The 26,232-nt window shown below is 39.0% G+C and overlaps 1 protein-coding gene across 1 annotated transcript in view; it reads right to left on the bottom strand.

Moving 5' to 3' along the window:
- Positions 1–1,438: 1,438 nt before the first annotated feature.
- Positions 1,439–26,232, bottom strand: part of PPP3CA (protein phosphatase 3 catalytic subunit alpha) — a 204,331-nt gene continuing 179,537 nt past the window's right edge. The window contains exons 9-13 of the mRNA XM_082315613.1: positions 25,259–25,384; positions 22,426–22,500; positions 13,437–13,521; positions 9,235–9,332; positions 1,439–3,196 (exon numbers count right to left, since the gene is read on the bottom strand). Of these exons, the coding sequence (XP_082171739.1) occupies positions 3,003–3,196; positions 9,235–9,332; positions 13,437–13,521; positions 22,426–22,500; positions 25,259–25,384 (578 nt within the window). The 3' untranslated portion in view covers positions 1,439–3,002. The remainder of the gene's footprint in view (positions 3,197–9,234; positions 9,333–13,436; positions 13,522–22,425; positions 22,501–25,258; positions 25,385–26,232) is intronic.

Below are 26,232 nucleotides of genomic sequence, written 5' to 3'. Positions count from 1 at the left end.
GGAAGAAACCTGTACTGGGAGACATACTCCAGTGCACGGCACGTCACTGAGTGAGGCCTCAAAATCCAAAACTCAGCCTTCAGTGGCACCAGGGTTTTTCTTCAAATTCACCTACAGCTCCTTCAGCAGCAGGAGCAAGGAAGGACAGCTGGAAGAGATGGGATGCCCTGGAAAGAGATAACCTTTCGAAAATTGTTTTTGTCCTTTTAAGAACATTTGAGTATAGCCTAAACTATCCCTCAGAGCCAGTCCAGAACCTGCCCCATGGTAGGATGGAGGGGGTCGCTCCAGAAAAGAGCCAGGCCATTTCACCTGGACACACAGGACATTGCTATTTTGCATGCTCAGGACATTTTTCATTCTTCTGAGATATAACTATTTCAAAAATCTCCTTACAGACCAGACAGACTTTGTACATTTCCTAATGCGTTACTCAGCCTGGGCTACCTCACCCGTAAGCTCTTCGGCAATTACAGCAGGCATTTGCAAACCCACCACTGATTTGTAGCGTGGATCTTTTGGGTTAAGCCTACCAATTGAGAGGTCCATGCCACACTGTCACTGCTGAGCGGAAAAAAACTTTTCTTGCTCTTAAATGGGTTTGGGCAGCTGCCAGGGCCCAACTTAAATGAAACCAGACAGCACGCACTGCACTGCCCAACAGTATTGCTCTACGTTGCACAAAGTGCCTGCTGAGCGCTAGCTCAGACGTCTTCTGCAGAAAAACTTACCCGAGGTAACCTACAGTTTTTCAGCTAGCACGTACCCAGGACTGAACTGGAAAGTAAAGCGGTCACTCAAACTTTCACCATTACTTTTTGCAGAGCCCATCCTCCGAGCAGGCACTGAGCCAACATTTAATAATGCTACCTGAAAGGAGGACTCAAGCAATATCCACAACATCGCACCATTTGGCATCGTCCATCAGTTCTTCACGGGCTGACAGACTGCGGAAGGACGCTGAGCACAGTTAGGGAGAAAATGAGAACAAAGCAGAGCTTTGACAGTTCACCTCTGACTAAGAGAGAGGGCATTTGAAATCTGAAATTGCTGATTTTTTTTTTTTTTCCTTAAAGGAACATTGTAAATGATACTAATTGACCTTTTCAAACACTCCAAATGAGGGGAGGAAAGCACGCAAAGGGCATATGTTTTCTTCTGTACTCTACTTGTGGGATACATCCTACTCATTTCAGCGAAAACCCAACTTTCTAACCACAATTTGGGGAAGTCTGCAGATGTTCAGTAGCCTAAAACAGTTGGGTAATAAATGAGTTTTTTTTTCTTAGTAAAGAACTGACCTTGAATCGTGAAACAAGTCATTCTTCTCTTACACCGACGGTCTTCTCCTGTCCAAAGCAAGAGAGAGCAACAAGCGCAGACGCGCGTGTGCCTGCGTGCGCTTCTGCGACTGAGCCAGCAAGAAAGGGGAGAGTGCTTAAGTTCATGCACATTTTTATTGAGTAGTAATATAAAATGCTTCTTTCATTGTTACAAGTGCATGCTTTGATTGCCAACATTTCGAAGTCAAATTACAAAGGCAAGGCTGTAGGCTGTAGTGAATTACTTGGGCACTTATACAATTGTTAAAAAATATCAATGGACTGTTTTGTTTTGTTTCTTTTTCTCTTTTAGAATGAACCAGTTGAAACCCGTAACTGATATACAAAGGGAAAAAAGTGAAAAAATTACACATTTTGTGGCACATGACAGAACAGAACAAAATGACTAAACCATTATGACATTAACAGTTATCATGCATTTAGAATTTCACATGTAACTACAAACTTATTTAAATTTCACAAGGTTTGCTAAACATGCTACCCATCTATATGTGCACTGACAAGCTTATGTTAAAAACTTTAAGAATACTCTCCCCTTAGATTTTTCAAAGCTTTTTTTTGATTACAAAATTTCAAAGGCATTAAGCATTTTTTTTTAGAGAATATAAAGTACGCCAGTATACATACATTTCCAGTATAAGTCAGACCACTAAGCGCATTACAGTCCCATACAGGCCTATACAGCCATTTTTTCTTAAAAAACATGCATAGGCAGATTTTTACAGAATATAGATGCTTTTCACTGCACTTAATATGGTGTCTTGTTCACTATACTTAAAAATGCACCACTCATAAATATTTAAATTCAGCAAGCCACAACCAAGACTTGATTTACCAAAAAAACCCAGAAAACCCCCCAAACCAAACCCCCCTAAATATAAACAGCAAAAAAAGATAAATGTTATTATTCCAGTTTTTTTTTTTAACAAAGAAAAGGATAATTGCTGCCAAATTAGTAAGATAAGTGTTATATTTAAAGAAGGGCATTGAAGCACACTAAAGAAACCTGAGGTAAGCATAATCTGTACAAAATTAAACTGTCGCTCTCTCTCGCTCTCTCACTCTCTCTCTCTTTCTCTTTTTTTTTTTTTTTGGCATTTTAAACAAATTTCCAACATTTTTTTTTTCTTTTTTTCTCTATATTTTTAAAGACTGCCTAATTTATTTCATAGCCATTGTCTGACAAGAGTAGCAAAACATTATCAATAAATAGTCCTTATTTAGTTTGTACATTTTGTTAAAAATGTTTCGATGTTGTCCATGTTTATTAGTGCTGCAACTGTAAACGTACAATAGTTAGTAAGAAATTAAACAAAGTTTTCATGTCCAGTAACATAATAAAAGGCCTTTCAGTAACATATCTAGACGTTCCCAATGCAGTAGGAAAACATGTTCATTCCCCTAACTTTGCAGTATATACCAGCACGAGCTTTCATTTTTCTACAAGCGTTTTAAAGGCATATCCAAAGGAGGTGTCTCTCCCCCACCCCCCCCCCACCAAATTAAAGTTGACGATCTCTTCGTAGATGATTTTTGTAAACTGAATCCAACACCTGGCCCCCAGAGCAAGTAAGCTATTATCAGAGGCAAGAACATCCCACTGCTGATGCGCAGCAACCCCATCGCGCCCTGCAGCTCAACCCCCCTCCCAGACAGTGGTCACTGAATATTGCTGCTATTACTGCCGTTGCTGTCCGTGCCATTAGTCTCTGTGGAGATTGCCTTGTTGATGGAGTTAAGGTTGGCATCGGATGGCACGTCTCTGCGCGGAGGCATTCGCTCATTAATTCGATCTAAGCCTTTGGCCTCTTCGAAGCTAGTGATCTTATGCTGGGGTGAAAATCCTTTGATAGCTAAATAAAGGATTATTAAAAAGTAAAATTAGCAAAGTAAAACTCTCGGCAGCTTTTCCCCCAACTTAGCAATGAGCGCTAAAGTCCTTTGTGAAGGCGGCAATGAGAAGATCTGACAACACGACCGACTCCTTACCGTACTCAGAAAGAGCTGGGGGTTAACCACCACCGTCTCTTGCAACGCAACTATTTTTTTCAACAAGATCAACTTCCAACATTTTGTTGTCCACTGGGGTTCAGCTTAAAATGCTCAGAAGCTGACATGTAACTACAGTTTGCAATTAGGAACCATGCTTAGGGCACAGTCGTGAGCCAGGGAGTTAGCATTTGTCATCATCACTTTCAGCCTTAAAGACATCGTGCCTCGCTGTAACACCCTTAATCAGGCAAAACTCCCATTTGGCTTTCAAAGACCAGGGGAAAAAGCGCTGGCCAGTTACAGATGGCGATGACACGGTGAGGCCAGTTTGTGGGATATACATTAAAGCTATGGGAGATCTGGGGCGACCCTACAACAGGTTGCCTTACATGCTCAACACAGGTGAGCTGCTTCTTGATCGCTTGGGGCAGTTACCCTCCTCAAGACATCCCTGGACTTCTAGAAAGCAGCTTGAGTCAAACAGCGGTAACGCCGTGCAGCACGGACCAGGGATATCATTATTTTGGCACATTTGTACAATTTAACTTTGGAAATGCACTGACAAAGGACCAAAGGTCCAACTGAACCTGGACTTTTGATCTGCCCTTCAGTAGAGACGTTGATGAGGCCACACTGACCTCAGAAGGCAGCCACAGGCTGAGGAATGTATTTGTAGAGTGTGATTTTTATTTTATTTTATTTTTTTTTCTCTCTTTAATTGAAGAGTTGAAGATCTTTAGATTTAAAGCAAAAGAGAAAAAAGCACTGTAGGCAAACAGCAGGTCACAGCTCCATAGATGATTTGTCATAGCCTTCTGTGTGTTTTTCTCTTATCTGCACCAAATCAATGCACTGCACTTCCAGAACTGGCACTTTTGCTATGCCTCTATCTTAACATGCCATAGAGCAGAAATGGTGTGTTAGTACCAGGAAACTGCAAACTCCCTGGGGAGAAAATGGTAGGGGAGTTTCAAAGATTAAATTCAATATTCCATCCCTCCCTTTATCTTCTCTTTACCCCAAAGTACTCCTGCTCTCCTTCCAATATGCAGTCCCGATTCTGGACAAGCTGGTAACTTCTGCTAAAAAAAAAAGTGAACAAACCCCAAACCCCAGAACATCCCTGGTACCAATCTACCACTCCTTGCATTTTGGGAGGAGCGAGAAAAGCGTTTTCATGCTGATATTTTTGCCAACCATTCCTGTGAAAATGGATAGATCCTGTTTACCTCAGGATTTAGTTCCTTAGCCAGTTTCACAAATGTTATATTGGAACTTTGTGAAGTGCATGGGTTTTAACATGTATTATACTTAAACTCAGAAAAACAACAACAACATAATGGTGATTAGTCAAGTGAGCAGGGATGGAGCAGTGAAAACAGAACGGGCCCTACAGTGAGTTCTTTCAAGGTTGTGGTGGTTTTTGGTTTGGTTTTTTTTTTTTTTTTTTTTTTTTTACTTTATCTTCTACCACAAAAATGAAGATGTCTAACAAGCACCCAGGCCAATCCCTTAAAGCAACAGTTTAATGGATAGCCGTGTTGAAGCTGAAACACTTGCTGTGTCCCGGAGCTTGCCAGTAGCACAGCCCAGTTGTGTCATCAGGCCCTGAATCAAACTGCAGAGGGACAACTGGGAAAGGACGAAACATTTTCTCCACCGTTAGCTTCGTCTACGTAGACTAGTCGTTAACGACTACGGTTACGGTGTCTAACTAGCGAGGATGGCAAATCAAGAATTAACTTGGAGGGTGCATATTGCTGGAAGGGGGCACGTTCAATCGATCGTATTTCAAGCAGACACGTTATCGTCTGTAATACTGAGAAGGTGCTCTGCTGTAGTTGCTGGTCAGACAACGAGTATTAGCGGTTTACATTGAGAGTATACTAAAACACAACACATAGTCACAGAAAATCACAGAAAACAGCCAAACTGTCAACAAGAATGCACACTGCAGATTAGAGATTGCCGATAGGAATAGATAATTCCAACATAAATAGCAGCTTACTCACTGCTATTTAGAAAGCAGTTGTATTTTCTCTTACTTGTTTGTTCTGTAATTTTATTCACTGCTTTACAAAAATCAAAAACAAATTCAACTGGCCAAAAGGGCACATCTTACCAATGGACAGCAATCATCAGATTTTTTTTTTTTTTAATTAACTAAAAAAAAAATAAAAATACCCACAGAAAATTTGAGAGGGGCAAGAACAAAATACAACTGAAGAATTTTGTTTTAAAGGGGAATTCTGAAAATTCTTCTTCCAAAACTTTATCATGCTGAATGAATATTGCACATCTACGTTGCAATACGTGATTACTTAGGTTTTAACCGTAGCGATAAAAATTGCTTAAGGGTTAAATTAGAGGTCTGTCAATAAAGCACCATAGTTTTCAATACTAAACATTCAGACATCTTCCGAGGCAGCCAGTCACTTTATATGTGTAGCTAAAATGGTGCTGGTGTTAATGGTTGCTCTGATGTAAATATCCAGTGTGTAAACTGCCACTACCAGAGGAAGCAGACATCTTGCAGACAAATGTCTCATGTTGTTTTACTTTTAAAGAGAAACAGAAACATGCTGAACTGTAACAAAAGACCAATAAAATTTTTTTACTAGTGACCTAAAAGAAAGGAAACAAACTGAAGCAAAAAAGAAAAAGGGGAAAAAAACCAACAACAAAAAGAGAGAATATTTATAAAAAGCTGTGTGTTTTCCTTGACCAGAGATTGCTGAGGATGGTTTGAGGCGGAGACAAGACCCAGCCTCCAGGGCTCAGCTTTTGAGCTATGTGTCACAGAGCATTTACGAGCTGCTGCCGAGTTATGTCCCATGAAATCCAAGTCCCCTGATCTCCTCCTGTGGCATTACTCAGTCCTTAGTTCAACATACAGCAATTCCAATGTGATTGTCACTTTCAGAAAGAAAAAAAACCACAACAGCAGCAACGGAAAAAAAAACAAAAAACAAAAAACAAAAAACATTTTCCCCTTTAAAGCAATTACATTTTGGTTAATACCGAGCCACAATTGTTAGCCCAACACCCACACAATCTGTACAAGCTACAGCAAAATGAATACACCCAGCAGAGCCCTTATCTGTTGTGGCACCAACAGAAAGGGGACTGGCCAATTTACCTTCATCAGCCTCAATAGCCTCAACAGTAGCTGAAGAGAAGAAAGGGGTAGCAAAACGAATGAGAAAAATGAGCAGAGGATTTTAACTCTAAGAACAAGTCAGTGAATAGCAAAGGAGCTACAACACTAATGTTACTGTAAGTGCTGGATTTTGGCAAAACAGACACAGACAGAAATGCTTACACAAAAACAATAATCTGCAGACTGAATTAAGCTATAGTTTGTTTTGAAGCAGAAGTTTCACAAACTAAAAGTGTTTAAAGACACATTTGAGTAGTTTTCTTTTGACTCAAAAGAACTACAAAATGAAAATGTCTTCCATATTGCACATCTGACCTGAAAAGGTCATTGTATAATTTGCTCAGCTTTGAATAAGAGCAGCTTGATTTGCCCTGTCAAAAGAGAACGAAAAATGGCATAAAGCCATCACAGAAAATTCGTACCACTTACGATGTCAGCTTGAAAAGTATTAGCTGCCAGTACAAGGCAAAAGAGCCACATATACAACTTCTGAGAATTATTTTTTTCTCTCTCCTGACTAAAAGAAACCTCCCCACAGCACGGGACACAGTTTGCTCAGACAGCTTTGCCTTTGCTTGCAACCTCGCCCAGTCTGCTCCATCTGTAAGCCTCCTTTTTGTCAACCCAGTCTCTGAAAACAGCATTCTTCTAATATTTTATTTAAATCAATGGACATAGATACAAGATTGAAAGCTGTTGGACCTCCAAAATTGCAAATTCTGGTCAGAGAGAAAAAAATTTGTAACTGGGAGGTTGCTGCAGTGTTATGAATACCATGTTACCACTGTTTTGAAACTATTCTTTTTTCTTAAAAACATAATTTCATTTGAATTCTATCCATCAACTTTGGCATGAATATTTTTTCTGCAGTCAGAGATTTAGAAGCTGATGCAAATTAGCAAATGCAATCCAATATAGCAATAGTACAGCTCGAATATTTAAAAAGAAATTTTGGTTTTCAAGAACTTCTCTGGTTTAGAGAATAGCTCAAGATGCCAAGTTTTTAGGAATTCCTCTCTTCTTTTTTGTCTTATTTTCCCCTACGTAAAAGCTTTTTTTGTCCTCCATAAAACCTAAACAATTTTTCTTTTGTAGTTAGGATGTTAAATATGGATTGAGATCAATACTAAAATATGTATACCATTATCTTGCTGCATGGGGAAATGAGAGGAGCTAACCCGCATGCACCAAGGTAAGCATATGCCTCTCAAGCTACAGAGCAAGAGAGATGGCAAAAATCAAGGAGCAAAACCAATGCAAACTTAAAAGAAAAGGAAATACAATAACTAGGATGAGAAATTAAAATGAGTAACCAGATCCAAACCAGCACTGACACATTAGAAAAAAAAGGATGACTAAAATGTATACTTCCACAACAAAACATACTACTCATATTTTCTGTTAATACATATGGTAATATGAATGTGTGCTTAACAGAAAAGATGTAACCTTCAGATTATTTGGTGAACGGGGTACTACGCGTTAACTAATGTAGAAGCTTGTGTATAGTAATGTTTTACTAAGCCAGAATACTGCAGTATGAGGAGATTTTCCTTTTAGCCATTGTAACAAGAACTTCAGGCAATTTTCTCAAATTCATTTCAATTCCTAATATTTTGCCAGGGCAACAATAGCAGTTTCCTTGGACCAAATTTTCTGACAAATATAAAGCAACTATACAAAGAAAAGCCTAGGTAAAGACCACAACCCCATCAAGAAAGGCATCCTGTGGGATCACATTGCAGCATTTTCAAAGCAGAACGTTACTATGTCCGTAACACACAAGTCATCAAAAAGAAAAAAAAGGAAGGGAAAAACGGGGAAAAGAAGGTTTACCACTGTATACCTGAATCTTCTAGGTAAAAGAGACAGTAAAGGGAAAAATACAGAGAAAGAATGCTCCAGGAAGGAAACAGGAAAACAAGAGGCTGAGACTATGTTAAGGTTATAAAGCATTTCTATTTCTTACATCTACTGCCAACAGAACCTCAATAAGCGAGAGACATTCTTGTGTGCCTGCAATATACTCTACAGCAATACACACAGAAGAAAAGGAGAGCTTACAGTAGTAAATTAAATACTTTGCAGCTCCTTATTCCAAAAGGAATATTTCATCAAAGGCAGCCCTACTATAGACTTACAGATTTTCTCTAACAAGAAGCACTTGGTATAAAACTGAACTGACAGTCTATATTGTGTTTGTGTACAAGGCAAACGCGGTGTTTGTTAGAGCCTCCCTTCACTTGGGCTTAAATCAGAGCGAAATTGTTTTCATGCTGTCACCTAGAATTGCTAGGAGAGAAAACCTAATTCTAGAGCTATTTTCCATTGGTGATTCTCTATGAGGAAGAACAAATCAGATAAAATAAGTTTGAGTGTCATTATCTAAGCTGAACCTTCAGTACTCTGTGTATCAAAGTCTGCTCTTAAAAAAAACAAAAAGATGCTGTAAACTGTGGAAAGAGCGCACTTCACATGCAATGCTGATCTACCATTCTGAACAGTTGATTTTCAGGGACTTTTTTCCCCCCTCTTTCTTTGAAAATCAGTGGTACGTAATAAGTCTTGAGAAGTGGCCTTACGTGAACTGCTCACAAATGCTCCAGTACAACAAACCGCCTGTTTTATTCTGTCCTTTATTTTTTTCTGAGAAGACTGCGGTTACTTTTCTTGGGTTCTGCAGTTGAAAACCAATTGTTTTTTTCACACGTAATGACACACACAGGCAAACATGCTTACCGCTTTGCAGTGTTTGTTTTCCTCCAGAGAGCACACCACTGGGCAGCATTCCTGTTGGAGTCAAACCTTTCAGCGTCAGCACACTTTCACTCTCTTCTCTGCAGAAGGAAAAATAACCCAAAAGTAAATAATTGTTTTTTTTTTTTTTTTAAACACCGAACACGTTTTAGATGCCTTAAGCTACACCTGCCCTGCAATGATTTGGTTATCTCCAATCTCCTTCCCAGGACAGACTGAATCCGGTGATACCACCAGCACCAATGCAGTTCCCCTCACTGCTGTGTAAGTGGTTCACCTTTGCACCACACCATACACGGACTCCCACTATAGTTAACACTATAACCTGCATCTAGGAAACAATCCATGACATATGTTTGAATAAATATACATAAAACCACAAACTTGATAGGAGGAGGACCAAAGGAGCAGTTATTGCCAACAATACATTTAAGTGTCTTACACTGTGTGGTCCAAAATCAACTCAAATTGTTGTTTTGCTTTTGTCTACACTAGCAGTCAGGTGCGTTATTTATTAATGATCATCAGCCACTTAAAAAAAAAAAAGCAGCTAAAAGCTCATTGAAATTAATATGCACTTCCACCCTTACTAGCACTATTCTTAATAGTTTTGTATGCTAAAAATGATATTGGATTCAAGAAAAATGTTTTAGGAAACCAAAATATGTTTTGCCCGTCTTCTAATACAAACAGTTTTTAATATATGGCAAGAGGAATGCAATGGCTCTATCTAGACAAGCTGTTAAATACAGCTTTCTACGAGCACTGTAATGCTGTCTGTGATGACATAGTTTCTCAGCAGCAAAACTGACCCCAATTCTTTAAAAGAAACCTATTTTGAAGTGCTTTACTTTGAAATATATAATGACATTAAGCCAGAGGAAGCAAGCACGAAGACAGAATTTAGTTCCACATTCACTTGAGGATAATGTGGTTTTGTCTATCAAAATTGTCCCTCAGCAATTCCACTACTTACAATGTTCTTTAGACCTACATGCCCTGAATTACTCACGTATTTCAAACAACTCTTGTTTACCTACTACATATAGTCTTCAAGTTCTATTTTTAGTTTGAAAATGATTCTCCTTGTACACACTTTTCTTTCTGTAACAGTCAAAATCAAATTGTGACCACTTCCCTTGCAAGTTTCCTAAGCAATTAAAACTAACGCAACAGCCAAATATTTCCAGAATTAACACAGTATTTTCATCACCAAGAGTCACACACCAAAGTTTTCGCTTTCTCTCAATTATTTGCTTCTGCAAGCAAATGCATAATCTGCATTTTCAATTCAGTCCATTTCATCCCTTGTTTTTTAATTAAACCACAATGGCACTTTTAGCTTCACCTTCATAGGATAAGTTTATTCACTGTATTTTTATTATCTTTAAACTGCATATCCCGAAGAAACCTCTGTATCACAAATTTTGAGATTTTTTAGCCTTCAGTGTTCCTTATTTTCTATTTGATGTCCTTTACTTGCATTTTAAGAAAAGGAAAAGAAACTGATTAAATATTTTATTTACCTCCCTCCTGCCTAAATATATCCAAAGAAAAGTGAGACTTGAGAAGCAAAGTCGGAGAGAGGCAATAACAGGCAATTGTCAGGTCTTCCACTGAGCTTAAGCCAGCCTTTCTGTGATGGCTGTTCTCAGAAAAGCTCATTTATAACCTTTGAAACTCAGTACAACACTATTTTGATATCTAATTTTAAGACTAAAGTGGCTGAAATGACTCAGTTTTACATTCAGATTACACCCTCGAGGAAAGTGGCTACTCCAGCTCAGAGAAGAGATGTTCGACTGAGTCCTTTGAAAGTGGTCAGATCAGCTGCTGATCATTGAGAAATGCTTTTCAGGAATTAGTGAAATACATTTAATAAAACAGCAATGACTCAAACAGGAACTTCAAAGGTTTCTGAAACAGGCTGGTTTAGATGATGGTGCCACTGCAGTCTTTGCGAGGTTACACACAATTATCAGACGCTCGTGTATTACATGTGGCTTGTGCTGGCCAGACAGAAAAAATAACCCAGGCTTTACTACAGGAACAGTATTTGCAAGATTAACCTCGTGTAATTTTTGCTGTCTAGAAGCCTGGCACCTAGCTGAGGAGAATCAACCTTTCCCAGCAAAAGAGAGAGGAGGTACTCCCAGGGGGGCAGGGGTGGCTGGGATGAAACGTCACTCATCCCCCTGGAAGACTGGTCAGCAAAACTGCCCATTGGAGGTACTCGTTTGTTCGCTGACTATGCCTCTGACCACAGTAAGGATGTGCTGTATTTGCTGGTTAAAGCTAAGGGAGAACAAATATACTCTTCATCTTCAGTCCTTCCTGCAAAGTTTTAAGGTCCATCAGTAACCAAGAACTGCGAAAGGCTCAGCAGCTTCAGTGAGTGAACCACCGGCTTCCCCTCTGCCAGATACAGTCCATTCTGATCTTGTGGAGATGTTGGGATGCATGTAGTAGGGCTAAAAAATTGTCTCATGAACAACTCTGAGATGAATGTGACCACTTTTCAGGGAATGATCAAGACTGATTTCCCTCAGTGCCTCAAGATGTTGATTTTTGTGGAATAATTCAAGAGGGCTCAAAGTTTCAAATGGTGCTAAAACCCTAAGCTATGAGGTTAATGCATATCACTTTAAACAGGGCACACGCAGGAATTATGCTGTACCCATCCTCCATCCCTGAAACCATTGAAAGGCTCCTGCCCCATAGTTCTCTTTGAAAACTTCTTTGACATATAGGTGCTATTAATCATCTGCAAGTTAGCAAAACCCAAATATATCAGCTGAGCATCCAGTTTCAGGCCTTTCTCTATATTTAATTCCAGGTTTCTGTTAAATTAATCCTATATTTCAAAAGGTGCTCTGCAACAAAATGTAAGGGATCCAAAAGCTGCGGTTCAAGGTTATGGGAGAAAGCCAGGTTTCCCAAACTTTGTTTGCTCAACTATCATCAGAGGAAAATAATCGTGCTGTTTTATGAAGGTGGTGGCAATGTCAGCTCCAGGCTCTCTGCCAGACTTGGTACAGAGGAGCAGGTGGCAACATTTGATTGCTCCCCCGTCTTGTTTAGGGAAAAGGCATGATGCCAGCTTTTCTTTTTTTATGGGTATCACTTTGAAAGTAGCTTGTGCATCACTAGTAATTCACATATAACACTTTGGGAACCCCAGGTACAAAGTCCTCCATCTCAGTATGCTATTTAAAGCTATGCTGCTGCAATCTGCAACCCGTGGGCAAACTGCTGTGTCCATGTGAAACCCCGCTGACAACCTGCCCACTGCTTGCACACTGCAGAAGAGTCTCAAATCAAGCAAGTTTGAGAGTTTCGTCTGAAATTGAACGTACTCTTCAAGTAACTATTTTTATTTCCTCTTTTAATACCAATCGTACAATCATACCAATACATTTTTTAAAAATGCCTTGATTTTGCACTAACCATAATAGCCATAAACTGGCTACAGCAGAGCAACATACAATTTCCTGAGAAAAAAAATCCCTCTGCTGAAAGGGAGGGAGAACTGTATTTTCTATATTTAGACTACAGCACAGCACAGTACAGCATGTTTTCTCTTCTGCTCAGAGACATCAAATGGAGAGTTCTAAACATTGGGTAGCAATTAGTTGCTCGTGTTCATGTGTTTGGGGGAGTGCAGCCCAAGGTAACGAGATGCTGTTGTCTGCACAATGATTTCCTGGATTTTTAGTTAAATGACTAGCATTATGCTTTCGTCTTTAATCATCTTTACTCACGGCTGTAGCAACAACTGTGGGTGACAAAGTGTGACAGTTGGCTTCCTTTTTAATGAGACATGATGTGGAACATACCCTTTCTCCACAGTTAACTCTTGCCTCGCAGTGGCTAAGAGTTAATTAGTACACCTGGTGAGCTAAAGTTTTTGTAAAAAGGGTAATTGCAATTTTCTTTGCTGATGTCTTTTGTTTGTTTGTCTGTTTTACGCTCAGCAAAAGCCCCGAGGAAGAAGATTATTCAGAGCCATAATAAACAGCAATGTGGTATAAATAAAATAATCTTCAAAAGATTCCAGTAAAACTCAGTTGGGTGGTATATTAAAATATCAAATTTGCTGTTTGATTAACAGTAGAGTGCTCTATGTAATCATTCAAAGATGTCCTTCAACATTAAAAAAAACCTGAAACAGCGAAAAACCTTACCTTAACACTGAGAAAACTCTAGCCATTTTTCCTATTGCTCTTATCTTGTTCCTTATAACCTCCTTTCGAGCAGCAGCTGTTGCTCCTACGGAAAATACATTAAAAACAGTTATAGGGATTTGTAAACAATATATCACTATTCTGAACTCTAAATACAAGAAACACCACATTAATGCGAAGGTTTGCCAAACTAAGACACATTTGTAGTCAAAACTGAAAATACTATTTTCTTTTTGTTATTTACAGCTCAAGACTGATCACTTTTGAACAATCTCGTTATTAGTACCTTTAGAGATGTGATCCTTTTCTTGCTACACATTAAAGCTGCATGTTTTTCCATCAATGCATACTAATTTTCCATTTCAAAAACATTTTCAGAAACTACACTCTTAAAAACAAGTTTCTTCGAAAATAGTCAAAATGCCAAAAAGATATTCAACATGAACAGTACCCAAACCATAAAAAAAAATGAGTTAAAAGAAAAGTTAAACAACAATTGGGGTTAAAATCTATTTCATGATCTTATAATTTGAAGTGAAAAACAACATTTCACTTTATTTTCTAAAAAAAGTGATTGGGTTATGCTTAAAGCCAAGGGGGTCCAGTCAGGGTTTTCCCATCCCTAGTTAAAAAGTATTTAAATGGTTATAAAACCTAAAGGCAGAGTCCTGAAAACCAGCATGAAATGGTAGGCGTTGTGTCAGCTGGCAGTGGTTAAGAGAGTTCCATAGATGCAACTTTATTCTCATCACTGCTATAGCCTGCTCAAAATTACAATTACTTTGAAATTTGTGAACTCACACAATAATCTGCCTTAAAAAAAAAACAAAACCATATGCTGGAACAGAGATTACAGTTCAGCTAAGGTTGCATGTGTACTTGTTACTTGGATATCACCAAAACCTAGAATATTATCTGTGCATCCAAGAGAGAACCACCTAAATGGGAAAAGCAAATAGTACCAAGTTATCAGAACGAGGAATTTGTTTTAATAAGGACCCTCCACGTCCCCAAGAAAATGCTATACTAAGTAAACCAGTTTCAGTTAATTACCACAATCACAACCACATACATCATGAATATTTCTCCAAATGGTCTCTGAATGAAAGGCAACCTTGGCTCGTATGGATACTGCCTGGCAACTCCTGCCTCGGAGGTTCAAGAGTACAACCTGAAAACCACTACATCAAGGTAACGCTTCCTTCTTCGCTGCTCCAGAATTTAAGGACAAAAATGAAAATTTCTACTTTCAACTCCTAGAAAATTGATCCATTTCACAAAGTGGAGTCCAACATGGAAGCTAAAATAGCAGAAAGGGACAAAAATGAAGGAGTTGCTTATGGCAGCAGAAGGGATGGCCCCAGGGAGCCAAGGCAGCGGCAGACCACCAAGCAGAGGACCAAGGCATTGCCAAATGTGGGTGATGGATGCAAGAGGTGAAAAGCTGCAGAAGACAGCCACGGGGCCTTGCTGTGCAGCCCTTCCTTCACTGTATTATGAACGCAAAGTGACTTCAGCCAAACAGGCTCATAACAAAATGCTAAACTCAACGGCAAAAGTCCCATCTGCTTCAGCGGCGCCAGTGTTTCACACGCTGCTCCTCCTCTGTGCAGTCCCAGCTGCTCTGGACAGTGCTGGAGAGGTCTAACACTGCCATGCAGAAGATTTGCTGACTACTTCTTGGAGCTGAATCTGTGATAATTCTCAGTTTCAGTTTTCTACATGCATCTCAGCTGATGGCAGCCCTATGGCTCTGCTATCAGGCACTCTCACCTTTCCTACTGCAGATTTCTCAATTACAACTAAACTCATAACAGTTTGAGACTACAGCTGGCAACACAAGCATTGCTTCATGTTATTTACTAGATGACTGGTGGCCTGGCCAATACCCTGCCATTTTGGAAGAGGTGAAAAGGATGTATGTTTTTTTTCCTGTGCTTGAATTTCAAAACAAATAGCCATCCTTTGCAAAAAAAACCTTTCAAAACTGAAAATAAACTCAACTCACAAACCCTAGAGCTGTTCAAAAGAAAGCTAAGTAACTGTAGGAACAAATATCACAGATAATGACATAACAACTCAGGATGAATCTCACTGCAACTTTTAACATTGTGGTCAAGATCAAGTTTAACCCCAAAGAGTGCAAGGGGTGAGTTTGATAAAGTGGGGGCTCAATAGCCACACACAGGGAATCCTGCAGAGCTGCTTGTGGGGTTGTGTGTCCCTGCCCAGCCTGTGTACGAATGGGTCCACACGAGCCACCTCCTATGTGCCCACAGCTATCACAATCTGCATGCTCAAATGTTGATAACTGTGTGCTTACGTACTGGGATATGTTTGTACGTCTGCTGAGGAGCGTAAAATAGATGTCTTGCAACCATGCATGCTACCTTTGCATGCATCCATCGTTTGAGGCAGCTATTAAATGCATTATTTCCAGGCATTTCTAACTGTCATCCTAGACTGTCCTGAAACTATGAGCCTGTACCTTGAAGTTCAAACTGAAAGAAACTATGCTCAGAATGATGGCTTTCAAATCTCCCACATATAAAGATAAAAATAGAAAGAAAAGATATAAAAAATATAAAGGTAAAATTATAAAGATATGAAGTCTTAGGCATAAATGTCTAATTCTAGACAATAAAGAGTGGGAGAAACAGCCGTAGTTCAGCTGTAACTGAATTAAATATAATATATTCGTAACAGCTTAATGAAAAATTTAAATTAAACAGTAATGTTTCAGTTGGGTTCTTCAGGAAATAGAGGGGGTACATTGCTGCCTCAGTTACTACCATCTCACTGAATTGAACTCTCAAGATACATGAGACATGGTTTTCATCCCCTTTTTACCCTGAAAGCACTTAAAAACAATTTATCTTTTTTTTTTTTTTTTCAAGTTTCACTATGCCTACTTGTTTATTACAAACCCACACTGTTCTAGTAGGTCTTACAAGTATATTCAACTTTTTCAGTCACCATTTAACTTCCAGAAGAGTTGAGAACTGAAAACTGGAAATATAATTTATGACTGAAGTGAAATACAATGCCCTACACTTAAATATAAAATAAGAATGGAAAAAAAATACTTAATCATAAAACACAATAGGCTCAAAGGGAGTATTTTGTTTCTCATCAACAGACATAAAACGTTACTAAAAAAATACGCTGAAAAGATTTTGGTCTCCACTGAATTTCCCTATTTGTAACAGATCTGTGAAAATGACTTAAAATATTCTCTGTTTACTAAATATTAGTAATGCTTTTATTTGTCCTATTTGTTTTTTTAAAACATTATTTGCTAAATAATGCACCTGATATTCACAATGTTTTATTGCCCTGTTAGTTTTGACTGAATACTACTAACCTGATATAGTATTTGGATTCCCTAACTATTTATACATAAATCTTATATAATAAGTATATAGAAGTATATGTATCTATATATAATATAGATACCTTTTATATATATATATAGTAAATGGGTCATAACCTGAGAACTGACTATGGGTAAAAGGGTTAATTTTAGCCTTTGCAAACATTGCCTGATATCCTCTTAAGTTTTTACTTTTTTTTCTAATATCTAAACAAACCCCAGTTGCATGAAGGAACTTAAAAAAAAAATGTTATGAACACAGCCAAGTTTAAAATTGGAGCAGACAAATTATTTCGGAGGTAGAATAAAAGCTTTGAATCTTACTTCAGTAATTTAACAAGTTGTATTGGATTTTGGATTTGTAGCATCCAAACACAGATCTTGCAAACTGGATATGTAGGATTTACGTGAAATATAATTTAGACCTTCAGATTAAGAAGCAGAACAATGAAAGAAAAGACTATAAACTCTGAAGACATTCTGAGATGTAGGACTGAACAGACAGAAAACAGTACTGAGTAAAAGAGCCAACCTCAAATCTCTCACTGGTATCACAATATTTTATATATTGTGTAATTAAGCATTAGGAAAATTAATGAAACTTAAGCCTTCCAACTTATTGAATACCTTTCTTCTGTGCATAAATGGGATCTTCTTATGAATTCCAAAGGGGAGGAAAGAAAAAGATCAGTGATGTTTGTAGAATGAAAACAAAAAAATAATACAGAACATTTGACAACATCAATGGAAACACAATGTTTAAGTAAAGTCTGAAAAACAGAAAAGAAACAAATTAGGCAGGGAACATCCAAAAGGAAAGAAACAGATTGAGAATGATGGGGAAAAAAGAAGAAACCTTTTCAGCTTAAAGCCTTGTTAGTAGGTTTTGCAGGAAACCAACACGCAGGCAGAAGATCAGCAGCAAAGCTTAGCCTGTCTTACCATCCCTTGAACGCATACTTTCTCCTACATTATTGCAGCTGCTTTGATAAGGCTCGATCACTTCTCAAAAGCAGCCTCCCCAGTTTATTTGGGATGTGCCTGCCTGATGATGCCCCTTTTCTTAGAGGAATCAAGCCAATTCTTCTAGTTTTTTTATGTCTGATACCTGAAAGAGTAGTTTACTGTCATAGACATGTCTGCTGCTTCTACCAAAATCTGTGCTCTCTACTGCATGCATGCATTTGTTCAAATGATCCAGCAGCTTACAGTTACCAAATCCAAGCACCACCATGGTACAAGGCGTTGCATTTTAAAATTTGTCTGAGAGCAAGACAAGGGCAGCACTCAGTGCCCAGGCACAACTGCACCATGACACGTGTTTTGGGGCCACTGGTTATCTAGTGCATGCTGCCGGCTTGGCTCAGAGCACGCCAATGTGCCGTACTACAGCTCACATGAAAAAGCTTTGGGCATGGAAACAACCATGCCTGGCCAACTGAATGAATGAATAAATAAATAAAAAGATCACATTAAAATGCCCCTCTGGCACCAACTCATGGAGATTAGGTATACATTGCAGCCCAACCTTGCTGGGTTGGAGGAAAAACAAACATAAACCAGTGGGAAAACCCCTCCATTTCTCTCCTAGTTAAAAATTAACTCATTGAAAAGCTAAGACACTCTCATCTGCCTAGGTAGTATCACGAACACCCTTATCGAGGCATTCATAACTAACTGAGACTTAATGACGAGCCCTTCGCTTTTGCTCAATCGGTCTCTGTATTAGTTGGTGCAGAGCCTGCCCCAGGTGAAGTTTATTGCACTGAAGAGCTGTGGCAAATTTTGGATGCCACTGTTCACAGCAGAACCAGGTTTGGATCGGCGGGAGACGTTTGACTTGTTAATTCTCTTTAGACTCAGACTACAGCACTGTACTGGGGAAGCTGTATTCCAACCAAGGAATAAATGCTGCAGCTAGCACTGTGACGGCAGCTGTTCCATGAGAAGGCTGTGAGCTACAATGTTGAAGGCAATACAAAAATTAATGCAGGTAATTTAGGGGTTTCTTTATGCCAAATCATGATAGAGACGCATACAAAGCAAGCAGTGCATTTGTGTCAAGTTGTCTATTACATTACTGCACCCTTTTAATTAGCAGCTTAGTTTCTCAATCAAATGCATGAGGCCAGAAATGTTACTAATTAAAATAAAACAAGACTCTGACTATATGCTGGCTGGGTAGAAGTATTTGCAGCTCCTGTTGCTAAGCGATATGTTTGATGCACAAACCATACAGCACACAAGCTAACATTCACCCAAGACATTTTTTGCTGGATCAAATTATATTGCAACCACCACAGCAAACAGGGAAGAGAAGGTACAGCAAGAGGAAACTATCAGATAAGAAAACTTGACCTATCATATCCTCTCATTTTTAAAGCAAGTGAAATCAAAAGGCCAATACAGGCCAGCAGGGAGACATGGGCTAAAGGGCACTACAATTGCTACTTAGGCTTTCTCCCACTAAGCATACACAGAAACTGCCTACAACAAATTGATCGGATCCCCATGATGTGTCTCCTTAAGCAAAAAGGAGGAAGAAAAAAAAAAAAAGGGAATACATGCTGTTCAGCATCCTGCTCATGGCTAGATGCAACATGCATGACTCAGAACCAATAATAATGACAATAATAATAATAATAATAATAATAGAAAAAAGGGCTCACAAGAACACCATGCAGTGAGGTCAGGCAATACTGATGGGGCTTTGTTTTGAAGGGGGAAGTGAGAGGGGAAGACAGAGGGCAAGAAAGTGTAAGAGAAGGTAACAAATGAATGATCAGTGCAAACCATAGTGATGGTTCATTCTCATTACATGTGGGAACCCAGGTCAGGGCATGTTCAAACTGCAAGGAGAGAAAGGAAATCAGCAGCGAGCCCTGAAAACTACTGATGATGCAAAAATAAGCAATGATTTTAAAGAATCATTTCATCAAACAAAATGCATCTGCTGTTGCAGATATCAGGCATTTCCTTCTATGGGAAATACAACCAAAGAAAAATGTCAATGGGCGAATAGGACAGTACTACTGCAGTCCTCCAAGGAAGCTGGACAGAAATTACTGAAGAATAGTGGAAATGTTGAACCACTACAAGACTGTCAACATATAGCCTTTACAGAAACAGTTTTAAGCTGATAATCATTCCAGTTTGTTTCATCAAGAACACAAATGAAATACATCTTGTAGTTTCTCCCCCAAAAGGCAAGGCTCTAAGGAAAAAAAGACAAGAAAAGAGAAGGAACTCAGCTATCTCTGAGAGAAAGAGGATTTTCCTTTGTTGTACAGATAATAAATCAGAACACACCAGGAAATCATTAAATATATCGGCCTCTATTTAAATTTCAATCGACCCTCAAATTTACTTTTATGCTTGGATCCTTCAGAGTCTCTTCCATGTGTACGATCCCCACGAGCCCACCGCTTCCAGTGGGCTGGAGGTACAAGCGTGCACCCACAGTAAGCTGCAGCACCAGCGCCACAGATCCCATTTTACAGCTCTAAGGGGATTATCCGGGAAAGCAGATATGAACATATGCCAGCTCTGGTTTTAACTACACATGCTAAAGAAGACAACATTTCTAATATCTTCTTCAACATAATGTTTTACACAGAGAAAGCATTCATACAGAAAAAAATCTGAAAGCAGATTTAGACAACAGTATTAGCATTACAGTACCAGGAACGGTTTAATTATTCCTCATCTGGAAATTTTAACGCTGTTAGATATCGTTATGCAGTACACACACATGCAAGCCCGGAGGATTTCAGCCTGCCTCTCTGCTTAGACACCTGCAATGCTGCAAACTCCATGTCTGGAGGAGTGTGGTGGTAAAACTCTTGGGGAGCTGGGGGGTTCACCCTCCTCCCAGAAAAACCGCAGTAGATGCAGAGACCTCCTGCAGCTGGAGAGGGCTGCTGTCCCCAAAGATCCCTAATGCATCGTCATTTGTGACTCTGCTTTTGAAAACGTGCTGCTGAATTGTAACTTAGGCATGGGAACGCTGACGCAGTAAAACTTTAGAAAAGGACTGTAAGCATTGGCCTGTCTATGCTCAATGGAAGTTTATAGTACAACTTTAAAAGAAAGTATTAGGGCAATGCTGAATTAATTTAAAAATCTTTCCCATAAAGCCTTTGCTTTGGCATTGCATTCAGTGGGATTTCAGCCTGCGCTTAAGTGCTTTCTTGAGCCAAGGATTTTAAGCACATGGTTTTCTTGCTACTGTATTTAATTTGACACAGTTTTTACTCATTGTATGCCTCCGTACTGTTTCACACGCTGATTTAATTACACAGTAGCTACTTATTTAAATTTCATGAGAAAAAAATTGGGCACAATATTCAAACAGGTGTTTTCTTCTCTCCACTGATTACTGGTTTCAATAAATTCAGTCTTTGTCCCAGGTCCTGCAAGATAATTGTTCACGTCCACACTCCGCGGTGGATGCAGAACAGGGAATTCCATTTGGCTTTTCAGAGTAAAAGCAAAGCACTATCATCCAAACCCTTCTTCTCCATTGCAAAGCAAACATTTGTCAAAACTCGTGATCCAGCTTCCTCTTCCAAAGATTAAAAATAAAGACTTTGAGAGAGAAGTTTAATTATTAATTACAACTTCATTAAATATGTCTTACTTGAAAGTTCTTCATTCTCCCTGTTCGTTCATTCTACCTACAAAAATCTTGAGAATATTTGGTAGTGTTAGACTTTTCCAGGTTGTTTTTTAAGTTTTTAATATATCTGTTCTTTTCCTAGATTTTTTTTTTTTAAAACACTGAAAGAGTTCATAGTAAGAACATTAGGGATATGTGGGATTTTTTTCAGTTTTGCTCAACTGAGAAGGGACATTCTGTGGAGCTGCAGTTTGCTCTTGCACAGCTTACCAGAAAATAATGTCTAATAAAATAAATTGACTTCTAAGAATCCCCAAATTGCAAGATATAAAGTATCCTTTACAGTCAAACCAACAGGTACAAGGCAACTTATCGACATATAAGCTCCAACTAAAGTGACAACAGAAGTGACCATTCCTCTCTTCTTAGCAGAAATGTCAGGTCAGAACATTCTCTACCTGTGTTTGCATTTTATTTTTATTGATTATATTGCTTCTTAAAGCCTTTTAGACACACAAGTGCATTAAGAGAGGCAACTAATGAAATATTTCAAGTACAAGTCTTCCAAAGTTGCAGTACTGACGTTTTGGAAGGAGCTCTGCAGGAAGCTTCTTTCATTGTAGGAAGATGATTTCATTGATATAATTAAACCTCCTATGGGAATCCCTGGGATCCTATGCATAAAATCAACATCTGACCCCTTCATGACAACACAACCCAGATTTCACGGAGGGAAATACAATTTTTTTTTTTTTTTTTTTTTTTTTTTTTTTAAAAACCAAAAGAGTGAGACCAAGGAAAGGGTTAGAACAGGGCAGGAGTTCCATTAATTCTTTCCAAAGCATGCAGTAAGCAAATCCACTGGAGCCTAGCACAACAGTTGCTTTCAGCGGCACTGATCTTAAAACAGGACCCAGAAACTTATCTCAGGGTTAATAAATAAACTTTTGAAGTAGTTTCAAGGCAAACAATCTCAACCAAGGGCAGGAGGCTCTTACCATCAAACCCATCTTCCTCTGTCCCCAATTCATCATCTGAGCAGATATTCAGCACATTTACCAGCATCTCTGTCACTAAAATGGAAAACAAATGCAAAATGTTGATATTAAGCTTCCCTCATCTGTCAGAGAGCAAACTCTAGCTGTAGCAGCGTTAATGAAAATTCAGTACAGAAATGGCACCCACTTTTTAAACAACATGGACCTTGTTTTAGGCACATAGTAATAAAAGCTTGAAGTGTCTCATGTAGTTAATAAAAAGTACAGGTTTCCATAAAAATTGTTCCAAATATAATGAACACCACAACAAATAGAACTTAAAAAAAAATAATGAGTTTACAATCTCTCCTTTTTGCAACTGTCAGTGAACTAGGTAACTTTTGTTTTCTCCCTCTCAAAACATTTTTGCCTTTCACTCAACTTGGACAGCAGAACTGACCACTCTCCTCTTGCTGCTACATTGCAGTAGGATTTGAATTCCCTGCTTAGCAAATGGAACGACATTTCAATTGAAAAAGTTACAGCAAGAGGGATCACAGAATATTTATTTATTTATCCAGGTTTTGGACACTGTACTTTCAGTTCTTCAAAACATTAACCCTTGTAAGAGGTCTACAAAGGGGCAGTGTCTCTTGAAATCCAGGACAAATAGACTAGATGATCATTGCAGGTCCCCTCCAGCTAGAACTATTCTATATTCGATAGAAACGTCATTATAGGTGAATTCAGAATACATTCAGCTTGCTTACTCTGCAACTCAGGTACAGAAGGGTCAGCCTTAGGCTACCCCTAATCTGGTCCCAGCTCTCTCTGGAAAGGCAACAGTGAGACACTAACCAGAGAGCACACAGAGTAAGAACAGCCAAAACCCCCCCCCAAAAAACCAAAAACACAAAAAACAAAAAAACCCAGCAAAAATCACAACCAAGGAAATGGAATTTAGAGATCAAAAAAGCCAAAGTTACAAGGTAAAATGTGAAATCATTAGCAGATTGAGAAAAACTCCACTACATCTACATGTAGTAAGCATCATTAAAAGGGTTACCAGGCATGTCTAGCCTTGCACTAGCTACACAGCTTGAAAGTTTAAATTTTTTTAATCAAGTGGTTATTAAAATCCTCTTCTGTGACAAGTATGATGGCTTAGCACATTAGAAGGGTGGGACACAGCTATATTTTTCCTACATTAGTGAAGGATTTAACATTTTCGTTTGACAGGATTAGTGGAAAGACTTTCCACATTAACAACCACCAATTAAACTAATAGCTTCCTACCTTGGTTGGCCTTTAAGGAAAAAATCTATTAAAAAAAAAAAAGGAAATAAATAAAAAGCTGTGCAGGGCATCAACTCTTACATCCATGAGTTTTGTTTTGCAGAGAAAGGGAAAACACTGATTTCACTTCTTGGGTCTCTAAAAGTTCCAAGCAATTGCTGAGTGACCACTGGGAAGACATGAAGTAGGAGGAAAAAAACCCAAAAAACAACAAAAACCCAAACCAAAACCCAAGAAAAAAAGATGGAGTGTTCACGGTCTGAGAACCTCAACAAATGTGGCCATGCATCCTGCAGCCTCACCTGAGGAGGCCACCAATGGGAAACCTCTGGAAAAATGACCTGACAGAACATCTTACAGAACCGCACCGTGTATGGAGAACAGGCCCATCCTAAAAAATGCCTGGCTGAGTTTACGGCCGAAGAAAATGAAAGTGGTTTATCTGCTTCACAAGAGTCTGCAACACGTGTCAGCATGGATTATGTAATGTCTCCATTAGTGGAAAGAGCTGTCTATTCTTTGTTAATCCCTGTTTTATTGTCTATCTGCTTTGTTCACAGAGACCTCAGGCGTCTCACCAGTGGCTTTCCTAGTACAAAAGAGTAGCTGAAAACAAAGCCAGTCATGACTGCAGGTAAGAGCCACAGCTGGCTGTATTTCCAGTTGCCTATTAAGAGGCAACTGGAGCTATTAAGAGCTGCCTGTTATTCCAAGCAGCTTTTAAGAGTTTATTATAGTTTTCTGGCAATAATTGCTGTTGCAGCAATATACTATAATGGACAGATCAAAGCAAGCTTCATCTCAGGCCCTGAACAAAATGACTTGGGGTTTAAGCAGTTTGCATTATGTATTCATTTAATATGTTAGACCAAAGTGTTTTCATGCCTTTTGTGCGCTTGCCATTCATAGCATGAAGTTGTCTTCAGGCAACATTAGGAGCATCGTGTTTCAATAAAACATCATTTATGTTCTTCAGAGTCTTCTCGCCAGCGATGAGGCACTGTACGCCCTGGGCAGAGAAGGGGCTGAAGAGCAGGTTTTCCTTCTTCCTGCCATCTCTCTACTCTCTCCAGGAACAGTTAACCAGACTGGGTCTTAGCATCACCAGCTCTGTGTTTGCTGGTGAAAAAGCAACCCATCGTCATCTTATCAGAAAGGTCAGCTGGGTAAAGATCTTACCATGATGTAGTGAAGTCTGTTGTGATGCCCCTTGAGCAGTAAGCAATATCCAAGGGAATGCCCAAGAGCTTATAAAGGAACAACTAATAAGAATTTTATTCAGTGAATGCACCTCTGGCCTACAATGCCATAAAATCTATTTCTATAGCAGAAACATAATGGCATCATAGCCTGGAAAGGGTGGAAATTATAAAAACATGAGAAGTGTGATTAACCATTGATAATTGCTTGCCCCTCTGAGGCCTGTTTCTTCAAATTTGTCCTCGAAAGCAAGTCATCTGTCTTCAAATTATTCTTGCCATTTCAAATAAACAAGGCCACATGCACAGTGGATAAGAAACGATTTTGCAGTTTCTACAAACAGAGCCAATTTACATACCTTTCTCACCCACAAATGGCAAGGACCAGGTAAACACATCCATGAAATTTGGAAGCCAGTACGGATGAGGGGAGCAGTTGAACTGTCTGATATTCATAACGTTGTTCTCATATTTCAATACTGCAGCTAGAAGGGAGAAAGGAAAGAAACAAAACAGACGTCAGCCACGTGCGTGTGACTGGCTACCAGGCCAGTAACGCCCCTAGCATGCGCAGAGCTGCACGCCAGCTTTCAACCGCTTGACGCAGCGGCAGCACTTGACTGCTAGTTATAATAGGATACAGCCTCAAAGAAGTTGCAAGCCGTTTCCAGTTGATGTCGTCAGCTTTCCCTGGCACTAAGATGGGTTGGTAAGTCAATGAATAACTCTGAGTAGTCACGAACGTAGGCTCTGGGATCTGCCACCAGCAGGGAACAAGGCAGACTTATCCACAACCACCCATTTCATACAGTTACCTGAGCTCCTCACAACCACACTTCGGAGATAAAAAAAGAAAAGTGTTTACACTCAGTTTGAATGCTGGTCTTCCAATGAACCTTTTCAACATATTTAATTCATAGTATTGTACAACACATGATACTTTCTTCTCACATTTTTCAAACTCTAGGCACATGAGACTGTGCTTCCGATAGTATGAATGAATAATAATGCAATTTGTCTTGCGTCATTTAAAATTCGTGACATTCTTGCCAACACACACACAAAAAGACTACATTTGCTAATGGGCAGAAATATAGATATTTATGCCATTGCCATTTTTTAAAGCACCAAGTCAAGTTCAGTGTTAACTTGTGTTAATGGACCTCAGGTTCATATCTGAAACAGGATCTGATTAATTTTATTCTGTTTTTGCAATATTAACAGAACAAAGTAAATCAAGGTATTACAAAGCATATCAGTAAGAAACAGCTGTTTATTTCAAGAAGAGACCATAGCTGTACTCAGGCCCAGTGCAGTCAAAAGTCAGATGAAA

The sequence above is a fragment of the Platalea leucorodia genome (assembly GCF_965183815.1).
Source record: "Platalea leucorodia genome assembly, chromosome: 6".
NCBI classification, from domain to species: domain Eukaryota; kingdom Metazoa; phylum Chordata; class Aves; order Pelecaniformes; family Threskiornithidae; genus Platalea; species Platalea leucorodia.
The sequence above is the reverse complement of the archived record's forward strand: the minus strand, read 5'-3'. Positions and strand labels throughout refer to the sequence as shown.